This window comes from Lagopus muta, chromosome 1 (genome assembly GCF_023343835.1).
Source record: "Lagopus muta isolate bLagMut1 chromosome 1, bLagMut1 primary, whole genome shotgun sequence".
In the NCBI taxonomy this organism is placed as follows: Eukaryota; Metazoa; Chordata; class Aves; order Galliformes; family Phasianidae; genus Lagopus; species Lagopus muta.
Genome location: NC_064433.1, coordinates 21,847,278 through 21,864,770, shown reverse-complemented (window position 1 = coordinate 21,864,770; position 17,493 = coordinate 21,847,278). Strand labels below are relative to the sequence as shown.

Sequence of the window (17,493 nt, the reverse complement as noted above, 5' to 3'; positions counted from 1 at the left end):
AGTATAGTGACTGTCTTTTAAATATCTGTCAACTTCTGTTATTCTTTCATGAAATGCTTCAGTATTGAGCCCTTGGAGAAGTTTCCGGCATATCAATAGTGTTTTCCTACAGCAGACATGGTAAAAAAAAAAAAAACCAAATTGGTATGTGTGCATTGGGTAATCAGGTCTTACTAAGGTCAGAAGATTTCTACCTTGCGAATACTCATAAAGTTGGGTAAATATTCTGGAATTTGTTTCATAATACAGTGTGCATATGCCTCTTATAAATTTGCTTCATGGAATTGGTTGGCTAGGAGCTGCAGAATCAAAAGTGAGATTCACTGGAGTAGAATGTGGTGAACAGGCAATTGCTGAGTTAACGTGTGCGAGGACAAAAGTAAAAAACCCACCACATTAAGGGACTTGTGATAGAAGAAGATAAATTGGCAATAAAAAGGCATTTTATGTTGTTAGTGGATTTTGGACAAAATAGTATTAATAACAAACTGAAAAGCCAAACAATGCCATGTGTGTCATATTGATATGTGTTAATTGTGATAGCACCCTAGTTACATGAAGGAAATGAGGTGAACATTTAAAATCTTTACGTTCTTTATAGATATTATAAATCTATATATTTAAAATATTTTTCATATATAAGGATATATTCCTGTTCTTATCAGCTGTTAGCCAGCAGTTGAGCAGGGCACTGGCACTGTTCATGCCTGTTTCTATTGCACTATATTTTGAAGGCTCACCACACTTGTCTACCACACTAACAGAAATTGCATTTAATAGTATATCATCATTGAATGACTTTCCTGATCTTGCGTTCAAAAATTAGATGCATGTCACACATTGGTTAAGTTTACAGTTTCACAGTTCTATACACATGGATGAATTACGTAGCACAGAAGATCAGTGGAGTTCTGACATTTTGTTCTATCAGAAGTGTAAAATTTCATTGTATCAGATACTTATATTAACAACACGTTGGACATTTATTGTTTCAGCTTGTTTTCCTTATTGTGTATTAATTTTGGAAAAGATAGTAACAGATCTGATTGAAACAAAAACGAGACTAAGGTATCAGTGATATGACCAAGGGAAAAAAATGAGCTGGCAGGAAAAAAAAGATCCAATTTTTTCCACTTTCTGGGTACAGTTGTTCTTCGTGTTGCTCCTGGGTTCCTGTGTTTTTATATCACTTCTACTTGCACTATATAATGACTGAATCATAGAATGGTTTGGGTTGGAAAGGACACTGAAGATCATCTAGTTCCAACCCCTGCTATAAGGCAGGGACACCTCCCTCTAGACCAGGGTGCTCAGAGCCCTATCCAGCCTGGCCTTCAATGCTTCAAGGCAGGGGGCATCCACAGCCTCTCTAGGGAGCCTGTTCCAGTGTCTCACCCTCACACTAAAGAATTTCTTCCTGATATCTAATCTATATCTACTTTCTTCCAGTTTAAAGCCATTACCCCGCATGCTGTCACTACATGCCCATGTAAAAAGTTCATCCCCAACTTTTCTGTAGGCCCCTTCAGGTACTGGAATGCTGGTGTAAGGTCTCCCTGTAGCCTTCTGTTCTTCAAGCAGAAAAGCTCCAGCTCTCTCAGCCTGTCCCCATAGGAGAGGTGCTCCAGCCCTCTGATCATCTTTGTGGCCCTCCTCTGGACCAACTTGAACAGCCCAATGTCCTTCTTGTGCTGGGGCCCCAGAGCTGGACACAGTACTCCAGGTGGGCTCTCATGAGAGCAGAGCAGAGATGCACAATCTGCTCCTTCTTTCTGCTGGTCACACTTCTCTTGATCCAACCCAGGATACAATTGGCCTTCTGGGCTGCAAGCACACATTGCTGACTCGTTGAGTCTTTCATCAACTGACATCCCCAATTCCTTCTCCTCAGGGTTGCTCTCAAGCCATTCTTTGCCCAAACTGTATGTGCTTGGGATTGCCCTGACCAAGGTGCAGTGCAGGACCTTGCATTTGTGTTCTGTACTGTGTCTCCTGCTTTTCTGACCAATTTCAAGTTATTGAATCTAGACAAGTAGGTGCTATAATTGACTATCATCAAATCTATAAAGCTTTGCATCATATCAGCTTCAGATATAGTGATTACTATTTGGCCATATAATTTGTCAGAATTTACAAATCTACAAATAGTTAAACGCTAAAGCTTCCCAGATTTCTTTTAATTTATGTTAATATGTTACAGGATGTTAATGTTATCCTTGAAGCCAAGTTGGGAATTACTTTAAGAGTTGTTGAACCAATGAGGGCACAGATAATCTTACTATACCATCTAGACCTCATGTTACATTTGGTGAGATTTTAGAGAAGTCATGTGTAATACTTTCCTGTGGGTTGAGTCTGCTTGTGTTACAGTTGCACAAGGTCAGACCTTAATTTATCAAGCAACTGTGTATTTAATTTTAGAAATATCACAGGGCACATTAGCTTGCAGGTCTCTATTCCTGGCTGTTCAAAATGCAGGCCCCAGACTAACAGTGGCAAGATAATGGGTTGAAAAGGTGAGGCTATACGTTGTGCTCGCCAATTAGACTAACGGTGAAATCGTTTAAAACTGTAATATTTAATAGACTGAGACCAAATTTAGAATGCTATTTTTTAATTATTATTATTTTTATTATTTTATTGCTGTGAATAACCTCTTTGCATGCCTAAGGGCCTTCTATTTCTAGAGAGAAAAGCTAGGTTTGTCTGGTTTATTTTAAGGATAAGTAATGAGAGTAACATGAACACACATTATTAACTTTATGTGTTTGAAAATGATAAGTGCTTATCTATGTGTTTAAAAATGATAAGTTCTTGATATGCTTCTTCCAGGGAAAGACTTGGAACTCTTTATTAGCAGGTTGTTCAGGAGTTTGGGGGTAAAAACAATGACTTTAAGATGGCAAAACTTTTTGGTTTTTTTGTATGCAAAACAATGGCAAGTAATCCCTTTTTTCAGGTAGAAACAGAAAACAATATCAGAATGGTATCAGATTACTCCAAATGTTATTTAAGTAAAATGTTCAACATAAAGCAACTAAAATGTAGAGTAAGCATTTGTAATTGTTTCTTGTGACCTAGTGCTGGGTTCTAGTCACTGCCAAATACCCATAGCTGGCTGGGAGAAATTTTTGCTGCTGAGCTTTTTAGCCTTTTCTCTGCTGCACTGCATAAGAGGGACACTGCTGCTGCTGCTCTCATGCTGGCTATGCTGCTGCACTCCTGTGTGATCCCAGTGGAACATCCACGCTTCTGTCAGACCTCATCACTTTAGCACAGCGTATTACCAGCAGTGATATAGCAAATCAGGCTCTCAAGGCATGTATAGACCTCTAGCTATGTGTCCAGCACTTGTGCTGTGGTGAGCCATTTACATTCTACTTACTCTGCCATGTCAGTCAGTTGCTACCTTACTAAATTTATCATTTTACAATATACTATTAATTTTTGTGTGATAATTTGAAAATGGCACACACAACAATTTTGAAACACTGCTTACTTAACACCTTCCTGGCTAAGTCTGTGTTGAAGCAGAGCTCTGGGTTGCCTGTGGCATTATCAGTTCTAGGGATTACAACAAAGCAGGGGATAGCTGGCAAAATGAGCATGAGAGTTGTATGACCAGAAAAGAGCTACACATTTAGATGATGACTAATTTCTTCCCCTAATTGTGTGGAGATAAAGTGGAGGTAGAAAAGCAATATATATATATTTAAAATAAAAGAATTTTCTTGCTGTCCTGCATTTGAGTATCCTACAAGTTGTTCTGTGCTCTTAATCCCTCTTGGAATAAGTGAGGTTGGATGGTATGATCAACTTGCAGGATTAAACCATTTGTGAACGTTTGTGAACAATAGAAGCAAAACTCAGTAAGATGCTATGAAATTAAATTGATGGAAACAATTTTATTATTTAAAACAAAAACAAAAACAACAACCTTAAGTAGTGTACTAATCCTAACCAGTATATTTTTGTGTGTATTTCAAAACAGCATATGAATATGATTTGCCATAAAAAATGATGGATGAAAGTGAAGATGTGGTCGAAAATCTGCTCACTGAGTATGCCATACAGCTTAGCATTCAAGAATCAAATGCAGCCAAACCACGAATGTCCAGCTTTAGTGACAGGTACTGTGAATTCAGAGGTTATGCCATAATTTTAGTGTTTTGAGATACTGACATTTAGTGCTTGATATTGTCCTTAAAGCAGTTCTTGGTTTAGCTGTTATGCGTTTTGCTCAGTGAAACACTGCCTGAAAGAATAAACAAAACAGAAACTTGTTAGTGAACTTCTCTGTACTCACTCAATTTTCCCCTGTGCACTCGGGTATCTAGGTGTACAAGAAAACTGCAAACGAGAAAACCAGAAGATCCTACAAAAGTGTTCAGCAAGAGTTCAGATGTGACATTAAATTGGACTGATTGAGTCCTTTGATTGATGATTGATAATGAAAATCATCTCCCTGGCATCACCTGGGGCTCTGTGCTGGAGACAAAGCTGAGATCCAGAGCAGGCTTCTGCTCTGCTTTGCCGTCTGGAGCAACCCATCTTCTGGAGTTGCAGAGAGGTTAAGGGAGACGGGACTCACTTGATAAAGTAATACTTCCCGTAGCTTTTTAGGCCATTCTTGTGAAAAGGTACACATGAAACAAAAATGAACTTTCTCTAAGCGGAGAGGTTTTTTGGCAATAATCCCATGAACACATATTGTAGGTTGATCTATCTTGGGACTGAAAGGGATATCATAGAATCATAGAATGGCCTGGGTTGAAAAGGACCACAATGATCATCTAGTTTCAACCCCCTGCTGTGTGCAGGGTTGCCAGCATCCAAAACCTCCTTGGGCAACCTGTTCCAGGGCATCACTACCCGAGATGTAGAACTGTAAGTCTGGGAGCACTGTCAGCCTTAATTTCCTGTGGGATCTCAGGACAATTTGGCTCTTGGTCATCAGTGTTTGCGTGAATCTTCCTTTTCACTTGGCTGCTCCTTTTTTTTTTTTTTCTTTTTAATCTAATCTAGTTTTTAAGTTTAACCTATTCTAGTTTTTTTAAGATACTCAGTGTACTAGCAGAAAGCAGCATTTAACTTCTGTTTATGGAGGTTTGAATAATACTGTTAAAAAAACTGACAGTTGTTTTTCAGGGAAAACTACATAATTGACATAATCAAATTCATTCATTAACAAATATTGACACTCTGATGCCATCATGTATTCATTTGCTGCATAAAGTTTCTGAGTCTGAGGGGCTCGTTTCTGTACTGTGTGGCAAATACGCCTTTTAAATCCACAGAATTCTTTACCAAATTAAGAGCTTTGTCAGAGCAGTTCACAGCTCCTCCTGGAAACAGCCACACCAGGGGAGGATAGGGGAAGGGACACAAGGCTGCTCAGGAAGCCAGGCAGGACCTGCACCTCCCTTGAGAACTTTGGCTACTCTGAAGGTCCTTGGTACAGATGTAACTTAAGAGATCACAAGGCTAATGGGGACTATAGATGATATATAAAGGAAAGTTGGCTCAGATGAGAAGCTCATGGAAAATATTGAATAAATAATGTAATGTATTTATTACGTGTTTGTATTTTCTATTTTCTGTTCTCTTTTGGGTAGTTTTGTGCCACCTAGTGAAGAAAATAGGAAAATTGTAACAGCCATAAAGGAAGGTAAAACCCCTTCTGCCCCTTTGTGAAACCGAGCTCTCCTCATAAAATTTTTCAACTGCATCTCACTTATCTATTGGATTTCTTAAGGTCAGATATTTGGGCTCCAAGATCTTGTGAAATGGAAATACGCTTTGGATGAAGCTGATGAAAGAGGATGGTTTCCTCTGCACGAGGCTGCAGCTCAGCCAATTCAGCAAATACTGGAAATTATTTTAGATGGTGAGTAAATGAGGATGTCTCATGGGACAGAGGAAGCAGCAAAGAAACAGAGAACAAAAAGCCAGACATGGACAACAACAGACTAGAATTGATGACTAAAGAAGCATGAAGAGATCCTCTATGAAGCATCCTACAGATGTCATTTACATCTCAGGCAAATTTTATTTTTGGGATGTTTCATCAATTTACACTAGGAAAGAGCTTGAAGTCTTTTTTAATGCTTTGTTCAGAATCCTACGGAATTAACAGAGCTAAAATGAATATTCAGTATTCAGTCTGGAAGTACAAGTTAGATTAAGATAAACATAATTACAAGCAATTTTCATAAAGATTAAAGACTTCAAGCATTTAAGGACTGCTGGTTTACATGTGTGCATTAACAGCATTGTGCTTTAAATTAGTTTTATGTTTCCTCACTTTCTTACTTCTAGCATCGTATAAAACAATGTGGGAATACAAAACATGTGATGGAGAAACACCGCTAACTTTGGCAGCCAAAGCTGGCTTTGTGGAAAACGTCCGAGCATTGCTGGAAAAAGGTGTTTGGCCCAACACCACAAATGACAAAGGCGAGACTCCACTCCTGATTGGTAACTGCCTCCTTTCCCTGGGCTGCAGCCCGTCCACTTCACCAAACTGACACATCTGCTTCATCAGACTTGAGAGCCAACCCTGACAAGGGGAAGTTAGCTCCATTTCTGTGAATCCTTGTCAGTGCGTGTAATTCTTACTCGCTCCAATACTCTGCTGGGCTGTTTTGCTGGCTGTTGGTAGATGAAGTGAAATGTACCCAGTGTTCACTTCAGCGATAATTTTACTTAAGTCATTCCTGAGTTGCATGTAAAGATAATCCTGAGAATGTGACCTCTGTTTTGTTTGAGGCATCTTCTCTGTGTCTTCAAATGCTGTAAGGCCATTAGCAAGCTGTCCATCTTAAAGTTTAAGTCAGGTACAAGAATAAGCCGTTACTTTAACTTGAACGTGCCTTCTGTGGAGGTCTGGAGGTTACTGAAGATTTTTATATTTTTTGGATGGTTTCTTCAAGAGTAGAACGGCATTTTCGGTTACAAAATCTCCCATCTCGTCTCCCTTCCTTCTTGCACTGAAAGCAAGCTTGTACTGCATTTCTAAATAACACCTCAATCTCAAGAAAGCTGATTCTTTGTAAGATTTTATGCTATTGGTAGACTTAAATGAGCATCGTTACACGTGGGCAGCTTAGCAGATATCAGCTTCTAGTTGCTGTTGAAAGCCAAATAACTCCATTCTGCTGAAGAGAATAAATCTCTGAAGTTAATGCAATTCTCATGTATACATCAGAGTACCATTATACTGCATAATGAACTGCAATATATATTACAATAGCCAGTATTAAAATCTTAAGTTCTATGAATTTTTGATAAGTCGATAAGTTAACATTTTAAGGCTCTGAGGTTTTTCTGAAGTTTTCCTTTGGGGTTTCTTGCTTTCCATTGTTTCAGCTCTTTTCAGTAATTTTAAGTCTATAACTTTTAAGTTATTTTCAGTTTTTGTTTTAATGAAACTTGGAAAGAATAACTAGGGCAGATGTAAAAAGAATTCCCCTTATAGTGGTAATTTATTTCCCTGAATATTTCTCTATACAAACTCCTGGAAATGAGGCTTGCCAGATGTGAACTGTTTATGTGATGCTTTTTGTGTTTTTGTGCCACTTAAAGCTGAGAACGTGGACGCAGATATTGCTGTGCATCACACATTTTAGCCTTAGTGAAATAGAGAATCAGAGAATCACACTTAATAGATGATGTTGAGAGCTGAAAATCACCTAGCTTCCCTTTTTAATTCTAAAATTCTGAACTGAAGGGCTCTTCAGTGTAAAGATAAATGCTGAAAAAAAAATCTAGTGATAATTTCTACTTCCCACTGTGTTCAGTAATGCTTCTCTTCAAAGCAGATGTAAGTAATTATGAAGACTTTTGCTTCATAAAAACCTTCTAACATGTTTAAAAGGACATTCACTGAAGTTAAATTTGCTAACCCTGACCTTTCTCACCTGCCTTGCCAGTCAGAGAAGAGATCTGCTATTCCAAAAGATAGTTCAGATGTGAGATTAGACTTCTATCTGGATCACTGTTTTATATGGGAATAATTTGCAGGTGTAGTTATATATGGAAATTTCAAACTTAGCACATGAGAAGGTCAGAATATGGGATGGCAGATGTCAATGTTGTTTTGGCTGACAACAGCCACTGAATACATGCTAGGATTAGAGCTACCAGATGACTAAATCACAACTGAGATTTTCAGTGGACATTGTAATGTTGGCATCAATTTTACAAGTAAGGACTATTGTCTAATGCTTTATTGTTTTTATTGTTGCTTTTCCTTGCAATTGATCTGATGCCGCTTTTGTCTTCCATATTCCTAACTGATATTTCTTACAGATTAAGATGGTTTAGGCAAAGAACCTGATAAGGACTACTTCTTATACACTAAACAGCATATGAGAGGCATTACCTGTGACTACGAGCTTGAATTTCCCATGCAGCTCACATCATCATTGATTTGGACCCCCAGATTCCTAGGACTGGAGGTCTTTTGAATTTCCTCATATTAGTACAGAAGAAAATAATTCTCTAAACTTACTAGATATCTTTAAATTTCAAGACAACGTGCTTGAAAATATAATTGTATTTTTTTTCCCTTTTTTAATATCTTCAAGCTGTAAGAAGTGGTTCTTTTGAAATGGTCTCTACTCTGATTAAACACAACTGCAGGATCCACCAGCCATGTGTAAAACGTTGGTCTGCAATGCATGAAGCTGCAAAACAGGGACGCAAAGATATTGTTTCTCTTCTTCTGAAGAACGGTGGAAATGTGAACCTTAAGGATGGGTATGGAGTAACACCATTAGGTGTTGCTGCTGAATATGGTCACTGCGATGTGCTGGAGCATCTCATTCATAAAGGTATGTAGCCACCACGTAAAAAAGAATTGAGCCTCTGCTCTGGCATGCATCCTGCCTGGTTGCTGGGGTGTTTTAGAGTGGTAATGGAAAAGGAGAGAAATAGGAGCGATGAATGATTAGATTTGGTTTCTTGGAAAGAAAGGAAGCATATATAAGCATTCCTACACTATCATAATCTGTGTCAAAGGAATGATGGAGTTGATACCAATCAGTTTCAATCAAGGAGGGACCTACAGCTACTGTCCTACTTTGCCGCCTTCTACTTGCTCCTGTCCCATTTTCTTCATCTGTTTCATTCCTTTCTACAGTGTACTGAATTATATTGGTACTAATTGATGCAGTTAAATATTTATTTAAATAGGCCAGGCTTTTGAAAACCCTCAGTTATAACCCTTAAGGCCTAAGCAGACCCCACCCAAGTGAGGGTGTTCATGCATCTGGACTTATATCTATACAAGATTTCTTTTTGCCTTTGAAGGCTAAATTTGTCACAAGAAATGTTTGTTGCTTACATAACGTTTTAATATAAATACATTTAAAAATATGAGGGAGAGTATTCTGGGCTTGTTTTTATGTTGATCTGCAAATCAATTTGGTTGCAATTCTAAACTCTCTATCTTTCTTCAAGGTGGTGATGTCCAGGCCTTAGCAGATGATGGTTCATCAATACTATTTGAAGCGGCAGGAGGAGGAAATCCAGACTGCATATCGCTTCTTCTGGAATATGGAGGAAGTGGCAATGTGCCCAATAAGGCAGGACTGCTTCCCATACATAAGGCAGCTTATGAGGGGCATTACCTGTGAGTATGAGTTTGTACTTCACATTCTCTTTAAGATATAGTGTGTCTGAGGGTCACGCTGAAGAACACTGTTAAACACAAAAATGTACAGACCACCTGTATTTCAGAAATGGCTGCGTCGCATCAACTTGAATCAACTTCTAGGAGTTATTTTAGCAGAAACAAAAGAAAATGTAAAATATACTGCTTTAGAGCTAAGTAAAAAGCACTGAAATATCTTAAAGACAAGGTTCCATTTGATACTTCCCGAACAGGTGCTTCTGTGTTAGGATTTTCCTGTGTGAATTGTCTATTTGGTAAATTAACATATAGCTGCGTGATGGTCATTTTCTTCATGCAGAGGAGTGATGCCTTATTGTCTTCACTGTTTTCTAGGGTCCTGAAGTATCTCATTCCAGTCACATCCCAAACTGCAATCCAGAAAAGTGGGATAAGCCCTGTTCACTCAGCTGCAGATGGCCAAAATTCACAGTGCCTAGAGCTCCTTATTGAAAATGATTTTGATGTCAATACTGTCTTGGATGATCATATCTCAAATAGTTATGATGATGAAAGGAAAACTGCACTCTATTTTGCTGTTTCTAACAATGACATTCTTTGCACTGAAATATTACTGAAAGCTGGTGCAAATCCGAACAAGGATCCTTTGAACTGTCTTCTTGTGGCAATAAGAGGTGGTAACCATGAAATAGTAAGGCTGCTTCTATCTTACGGAGCAAATGTCAATTGTTACTTTATGATGGTTAATGATACGCATTTTCCCAGTGCCATCCAGTATGCCTTGAATGATGAGGTGATGCTAAGGCTGTTACTGAATCATGGATACAATGTGGAGTTGTGCTTTGACTGTATGCATCAAGATGTCTTCGGAAATTCTTTTGTGTGGTCAACTCCAGAGGAAGAGATTCTCCCAGGGTGGACTTCTTCTGTAATAAGGGATAATCCAGTAAATACATACCTTCCTTCTTTTTTCTTTCTTCTTTCCATTAGCCAGCTTTAAAAATTCCATATTATTGTGCAGAATTAAGCATATACTTGCAAAATCCTCTTAAAACAGCCTAAAAAACTAAAACAGCTATTTTTCATTTTTGATTCTGAGATAGGGAAAATTATTTATGTAGAGTGATTTAGTTTGGTACCTGTACATTAGAGATTTAGTAAGGAAGATATAAGAAACTGCAAATCAGGCTATTGTTATTTCAGTTCCTGTCCAAACAAAGGCTAGATCACAAAGACTAAGCATGGAAGCAAATGTAAAGTAATTTACATAAGCATCTATTCATAGCTGTTAAAGCTCATTCCTAATACTTTGTTTTAATTACCTTTTGTAATTGCTTTACAGTGTGTTATTTTGGCATTCCACTGCGCATATTTTGAAATTATTCTTTGATATGTTTTCTCTTTCAGTTCTGTGACTTCATCTCTGTTCCGTGGTTGAAACACTTAGCAGGAAAAGTTGTTCGTATTTTTATAGATTACATGGATTATGTTCCACTATGCACAAAAATTAAGTTTGTTCTAGAAACACAGAAGGAATGGACAGAGATACGTCAGATATTGGGTAAATATCTAACTTCCAATTAATTATGTTATGTCTTATTACAGGAGACTGTAATTGCTTTTACCAGGTCATATTAGTCTAAAATGCAGTAGCAATACAAGTGTGTACTAGCTTAAGAGCCAGGTTGTATCTGTCATCCATTTCTCAGATTGAGACAGGTCGTCTCGATGTTGCCACTGGTCACAGTTAATTGGACTGGAATATAAGTGTGAATGAACCTGGTGTGCACCTTACCAGTCTCCTGTGGAATGTCAATGATGTGTGGGAAGCCTCTTCAATTGTGCAAGACCATTGGGGTACTTGTCATCCTCCACATGAAGCATTGCAGTGCCAATCATTGCACAGCAATGAAACATATTTTTTATGGAGGAATGTTGCTGATACTTTATCTTTTTTTCCTCCCTTGATCGGCCAAGTCTATTAATCATTCCAGCATTATCATAAGAGCGTGTTTCAGATGCTATTATGTTCAAGATGAGAGATGTTGACAATGAGTTACCATCACAGTGTACCATCAATTCCTGATTTACAAGATCTACATTTAGAGTTGCCGTTCAGTAATTAATACTTCTATGTATGCTTTATCTTTTGAAGCTCTACAACCTAGTTCAGATATTTTACAGCAGGTGGCACCAGAAATAGGTTTCATCCACCTTAACTTTAAAAAGTTGAGAAATAAAGGAAAAGCTCTCTTTGCAGAAACTAACTGTATTTGACTGTTGTTTGCAGTTTTTTAATAGAATTTTGTTCAACATCAATTATAAAGGAGCACAACATTTAAATTTTAATCTGGCATTTGATTTTATTTTGATGTTTTATACTGACATGCAGAGGAAGTTTTTTTTTATTTAGTTTTAGTGTCATAGGCACATCAAAATAATTTTGTTGTCTTAACTATAACAGGCGTGTTGAAAATTGTTGAAGTGTTCAGGAAAGCTAAGTCAAACCAAAATCTTCCAGTGATATGAAGTCCGGTAAGAAGTTTTGGTTTAGATCCAAGCATGGTCTGGTCTCAGTGCCTTATTTCTGCTCTATTGAGCAGAAATGGAAGTGCCAGGTCATTTGCACAGCTGGTTTCAACCTGCAAATTTTTTCAATATACATAGAGAGAAAGGAGAGATCATTTATCAGTTACCATTGATTACGTTCAATAATGTCCAGCTTTGGTGACATAGCACAGCGTGCATATTTCTTAAAAGGAGGAATGTAGTGTTAGGAGAAATCCAAAAGAAGTTTGATTAATATCAACAGCATGTAACATCACATATTCAGAAGTGGCAAAATTATGCCCAAAGGTAGATTTTGATATTAATTTTTTTAGGGCAATCAGTCATCAGTCATAGTTAATGACATTGTTATTTCTCTCTCACTATTATTTGTAGACAATCCTCGCCCATTGAAACATCTGTGTCGCCTGAAGATACGTAAACTCATGGGGCTGTGGAGACTGCAGAAGCTGTCATCCATGAAGAAGTTTCCACTTCCACCAGTTCTCCGGAACTACATCCTATATAAAGAATATGATCTGTATGGAAAAGAGATACATTTAGAATAGTTTTTAATAATAACTGTGCACTATTTTAATTTCTTTTCTATTTTCTACTGTCTGAAGATTTGCTTGATGATTCTATGATTCTATGTTTTATATATGTTCACAACATTCTGCTATGTATTGTAATTAGTTCTTTGATGGGCACAAATTTTTCTTCAAACCTAGTATGTTTTAACACAAGATTGTACTTTTCAAATCTAGGCTAAAATCACAATAAGGGCACTATAATAATTATGTAGAAAAGAATCACTCTAAATGGGAATGTGGATGAATAAAAGACAAAAGATTTTCCTGGTAGTCTTCCCTGTGAGGATGATAAATGCACACTCAGTTTGTGGCATGAGTTTATGTAGAAAAGAGAAGAAATGCCTAATATAACTTGGTAAGGAAAATTAAACCTCTAAATGCAGTTCTCTGACATGTAATTGGCAGGAAATACATCACATTTCGTATCTGGAAAATCATTATTCTATTATAAAATTCTCCAAACACTTCAAAGAGTCTTTTTAGCTATTTTTACCAATCAGTGTTCCCAGGTACATCTACTTGTCAGTACAGTATGTCAGCGTAGAAAGTTTTAATGCCCAGCAAAGATTGAGGGATGTCAGGCTTCTTTAAAAAAAGAGTAGATCTTGACTGGCAAACCAAGCAGGAAATCAAGTAGCTTTTCCCCTTAGTTGAGAAATGGTACAATATCATAATTTAATCATGATTCCTACAGAGATTTGTCAGTTCATTTCTCAACCAGACTAAACAAGACCCTTAGTCACATACTGCGATATACTTGGCAGCATGTTTCTGTGCGTGCCCAGAATAAAACACATCTGACTAAATATCCTTTATATTATCCCATTAAAAGTGGATTGCACTTGTTCTTTTGCTACGCATACACACACACACACAAGATCAGCCGAAGCATCCTTCTGCCCCATTCCTTAGGCTGGCATTCCATGTTCTCCAGAGTGTGTGCTTGGTGTATATAACTTAACACCTCAATCAGAATTGAAAAATTCCACTCCCCAAAGCAGACGTATCAGTCATTTGTGGGTCTGTCCTTTCTCACAATATATTTACAGGATAAAATGGAAGAAGTGAAGATTATTGGTCAAGGACACGAAGAGTGTTATAAAAGAAGGCTTAGTTGTTGCTTCTGCTCTCACTAGAGCTAATCCTCATCTGAATTTCCAAGACCCATCCTCTGTTGCTTTGCCAGACATTTTTACTAGGATAAAGAGAAAGAATTCGGTTATTTGTGTGAAATCTCTTGGTATCTGGCTGACACACTGAGCCACTGCCAGCAGGATGTCCCAGGTGGTGGATGGCTCCACACATGGCCTGAGGCCGAACACGCAGTGAAACCATCATGGCTGTCCGCAGGCAAGGCTCCCCAGGCCAACTTATCTTGGGCACACCAATCTGTGAGCTGGTTTCACTGTGTGGGGATTTCTAAACAGAAATATGGGCTTAATAAGACTTAAATAGTGGTAGTTTCGGTGAATCCAGTGACCACAACGTGCGGATCTGAACGGTCACATATTTGATACCATACACTGCAACCAGTGAAGGAAACATGATCAAATGGGCTTTAGATGGGAGGCTTAAGACCCCTTCTGTGGTGAGAGCCAAATTCCATTAGTAATTCTAGTTCATAGACCAAGGTTTATATTTAGGGCTGTATACACGCCTCAGGCAATAGTTACATTGCCTCTGGCATCAAAGCATTCAGCTCTAGGGCAAAGTATTGCCTGAAATGTTTAAAATATCATGGACTGCTCCATAAAATATCATTAGGTAAGTTAAAAGACCTTATTGTGCTTATCTTATTAACGATGTATCTGGGCCATTTTTGTTATTTGTCATCCTGTTGCCACAATACTGTGGCATAATCCTGTGTTAAAGTTTTTCTTTCCCTCAACATTGAAGATGCCAGTTTATCAAAGACTTCCTCCTCCCCTCAGCCCTTAAAGGAGATTTAACATTATAGCGAAGCATCCGGAATGCCTCCAAGGCACCTGTGGTCTGAATGGAGAAGCAAGGGGCAAAACTGTGTTTTAAATGGAATATGAGAAGAGATATATGGATACAGAAAGGAAACTATTTAGTTTGTGCCATGCTTTTGGCAAGTTAGGAATTGAACACAAGCCTTTTGATTCCTGTGTTTTAGATCGAGAGCACTGAACGTTTGTGGGGTTGAATATGTGTTAGTGAGAGCAGGAAATGTGTGAAGAGAAGTGAGGGCAGCAGCCCCAGCTGAGAGAAGAGATTGCTAAGAAAAAAACAACTCCTTTTCCTCTCTATTTGGATACTGATTGAACCTTTGTAGAGCTGGATTTTCATTTTCTCTGCTATTTGGGTGTGTCTCATTGGGTGTTCCATCCCAGTCCAATTCCATAGCATGTCTACCCTATGGGCAACACTGGCTAGATGTAAATAAATGTCCTAGTTTTGATTCAGGCATGCTCTGGGGTAGGGACTCTGATCAGCTGGGGGCAATGCTTGAAAGCAGTGATATCATTTGGACTCTGTTTCTCTTAAAATCTGACAGAAACAGCTGCACCAGGCTGATCAGATCTCTGAGGAGCCAGGCATTCAACTGTGGTTACATCAGCCTTTCCAGCACCAGTGAGATGGACTTTGTAGCTGTGTTTTCATAGCTTGGTGTAGGACCAAACCACAGCCATGAGTTATAGGACTAGCTATTGCCTTTAGAGCCCATAATGTTGCTTATGCCTTCTGTAAAACTTCCATGCACTGGCTACCATCTAATCTTGGATGCTGGCAGGGCAGATCCTTGCTCTGCATATCAAGTGGGGGACAGTTTTACTGTTTCTGTGCAGGTGTCAGTGTTCTGGCTTGGGCTCTCCGTGCCTGAGCTGCCTTTGCTCAGATCATTTCTGATAGCATGCGAGCCATGCATGGAGAAACTGTCACAATGTAGTGCTCTTCTGTGTCTACCTTTGGTTAGGTAAAGGGATTTTCCTAACCCTCATTTGAGGTAGAAAAAGGCTTCTAAAATAGCCAACCACTTAGCTATGGTTTGCGTGGGGGAAAAGTGGTGTAAACTCATGAGCGCGTATCTCTGTAGTAGAACAGGTCTCACCTCTTTAGGTTTTTCCAGAACTCCCTTTAATATGAACCTGGTCATCAGTCTCTTTACCTCTGTCTTCTTCTGTGTAGCCAGCTCTCTGCTGTACTCAGCCACAACTATAGTCTGCCTGTTGAGTCAGTCCATTTAAAGCCTTCTTCCCACTTTCTTATTTTGTTATTCATATGATCCCTGATAGATCTTTGCTCAAAGAAGTTGATATTAGGAAAAGTAATACCAGCCAAAGTAAATTTCAGCCTTAATGGCTCTATTCTGTCTAGTTCTCTGCCTTCCTTTCCACTGGAAATCATTTGTTTAGGATTCAGGAATTAAAAATGGAATGTTGTCATCCAAGTTTTCTACCTTTCGGAGTCTTTTTTTGCACCTAGAGATATTGATCTTGATTAAAAAACACACCCTCTGTCTCAGAACAGTCTTCGAAGAAATCCATTCTAATCCTTTACCAGGACAAATGCTGAACAGATCAGAAAGAAGTAAATGGGCAACTGCACCAAATTACTGTTTAAATATTTAAAGGTATATACTGCAATGGGAAACATTTTCTCTCTGAGTTATTCCCTTAAGTGTCACTCACATCAGCAAAAGAGGTACTTAGATTAGGAGGAATATTCCCCGGGTAACTTATGTTTTGTGATTTTCCTGAAAAGCTGTAAAAATGCATGGTTAATAGCTAAAGGGCTGATATGGTATTGTGGCTCTGGTGACATGTACAAAGTATTCAATTTCATTTTCAGAGTCCACATTTTCAGTAGAAATCTCTACAGTTGATCAAGTCTTAATGCAAAGCCAATGACTTCTCAGTGACACTGCATATTGTGTGCATGGTCGATACGGTGCCCAGAACTCCTATCGTCATTAATATGGCCTATTTAAAAACAGACATAAATAAAGAGAATAAAAGAGAGAATTTACTTCCTACTGTTGCTTGTATTTCATTCCTTATTATTTACATCATTTGTTTATATTGCTAACACACTGTTAAAAATACTCTGACATAAAAATAAGGAAATGCTAATTATAGAAGCACATGTGTTGCTCCTTGAGTGTAAAGAAATAGAGGTGTTTGGTTTTCATCTGAAAGGCAAATGGTAGGTTTGGCTAAGCTACACAGGAGAACTGGGCCTTTGGCACTCCACAAAGATTAAATCCATGCACTTTCTATAATTACTTAAAATGTAATAGCTGCATACTCTCGTCTGGACATACGACTTACGGTATATTTACAAATGCTGTAAGTATTGTGAGGCTTACATTGACAGATGTTATATGTTTTGGCATGCTTCTGGGGGAAGAATAATCTGACTACAGCTGCCTAAATAGTATCCCATGGAAATTAAAAACTGCTTTATCTGTGTTCAAGTGCACCTCTGCTCCTTTCTCTGCAATGCAGCGCCCTCTACTTCCTGCCCCAAACCATTGAGTAATATTGCCCTGTAATTCTACACAGCCAGAATGTCTGTACATCAGTAGTGAGTGAAATGACTTCTATATATAGCTTGTAAATCTGTTGGCAATGTTTGTAAAGCACGCCAAGATTCTTTGGAAAGATAGGAGCAGCTATATGAAAGCAAGAGCATTAGGATCATCATGGTGTACAAAGCAATTTATCTTTTTGGGGTGGCTGAAACTGGCGCTGGAGA

The 17,493-nt window shown here is 38.3% G+C and overlaps 1 protein-coding gene across 2 annotated transcripts; it reads left to right on the top strand.

The window, feature by feature from the left end:
- Nucleotides 1-1,605: 1,605 nt before the first annotated feature.
- Nucleotides 1,606-16,212, top strand: ASB15 (ankyrin repeat and SOCS box containing 15). Of its 2 annotated transcripts, XM_048939400.1 has the most exons (10): nucleotides 1,606-2,516; nucleotides 3,992-4,130; nucleotides 5,616-5,668; nucleotides 5,756-5,887; nucleotides 6,319-6,477; nucleotides 8,589-8,834; nucleotides 9,463-9,634; nucleotides 10,010-10,580; nucleotides 11,042-11,195; nucleotides 12,578-16,212. In XM_048939400.1, the coding sequence occupies exons 2-10, from the start codon at nucleotides 4,018-4,020 to the stop codon at nucleotides 12,748-12,750; spliced, it is 1,773 nt and encodes a 590-aa protein (XP_048795357.1). In that variant the 5' UTR covers nucleotides 1,606-2,516; nucleotides 3,992-4,017; the 3' UTR covers nucleotides 12,751-16,212. The 2 variants fall into 2 exon arrangements, with proteins under 2 accessions (XP_048795357.1, XP_048795438.1); XM_048939481.1 differs by lacking the exons at nucleotides 1,606-2,516; nucleotides 3,992-4,130; nucleotides 5,616-5,668; nucleotides 5,756-5,887; nucleotides 6,319-6,477 and adding an exon at nucleotides 6,487-8,459.
- The last annotated feature ends 1,281 nt before the right edge of the window (nucleotides 16,213-17,493 follow it).

Bases quoted from the DNA above. Each gene is read 5' to 3' on its own strand.
- ASB15 (XM_048939400.1), top strand. From the start codon at position 4,018: ATGATGGATGAAAGTGAAGATGTGGTCGAAAATCTGCTCACTGAGTAT. The intron at 8,835-9,462 runs GTATGTAGCCAC...TCTTTCTTCAAG, and splicing joins GGAGCATCTCATTCATAAAG to GTGGTGATGTCCAGGCCTTA. The intron at 9,635-10,009 runs GTGAGTATGAGT...ACTGTTTTCTAG, and splicing joins GCTTATGAGGGGCATTACCT to GGTCCTGAAGTATCTCATTC.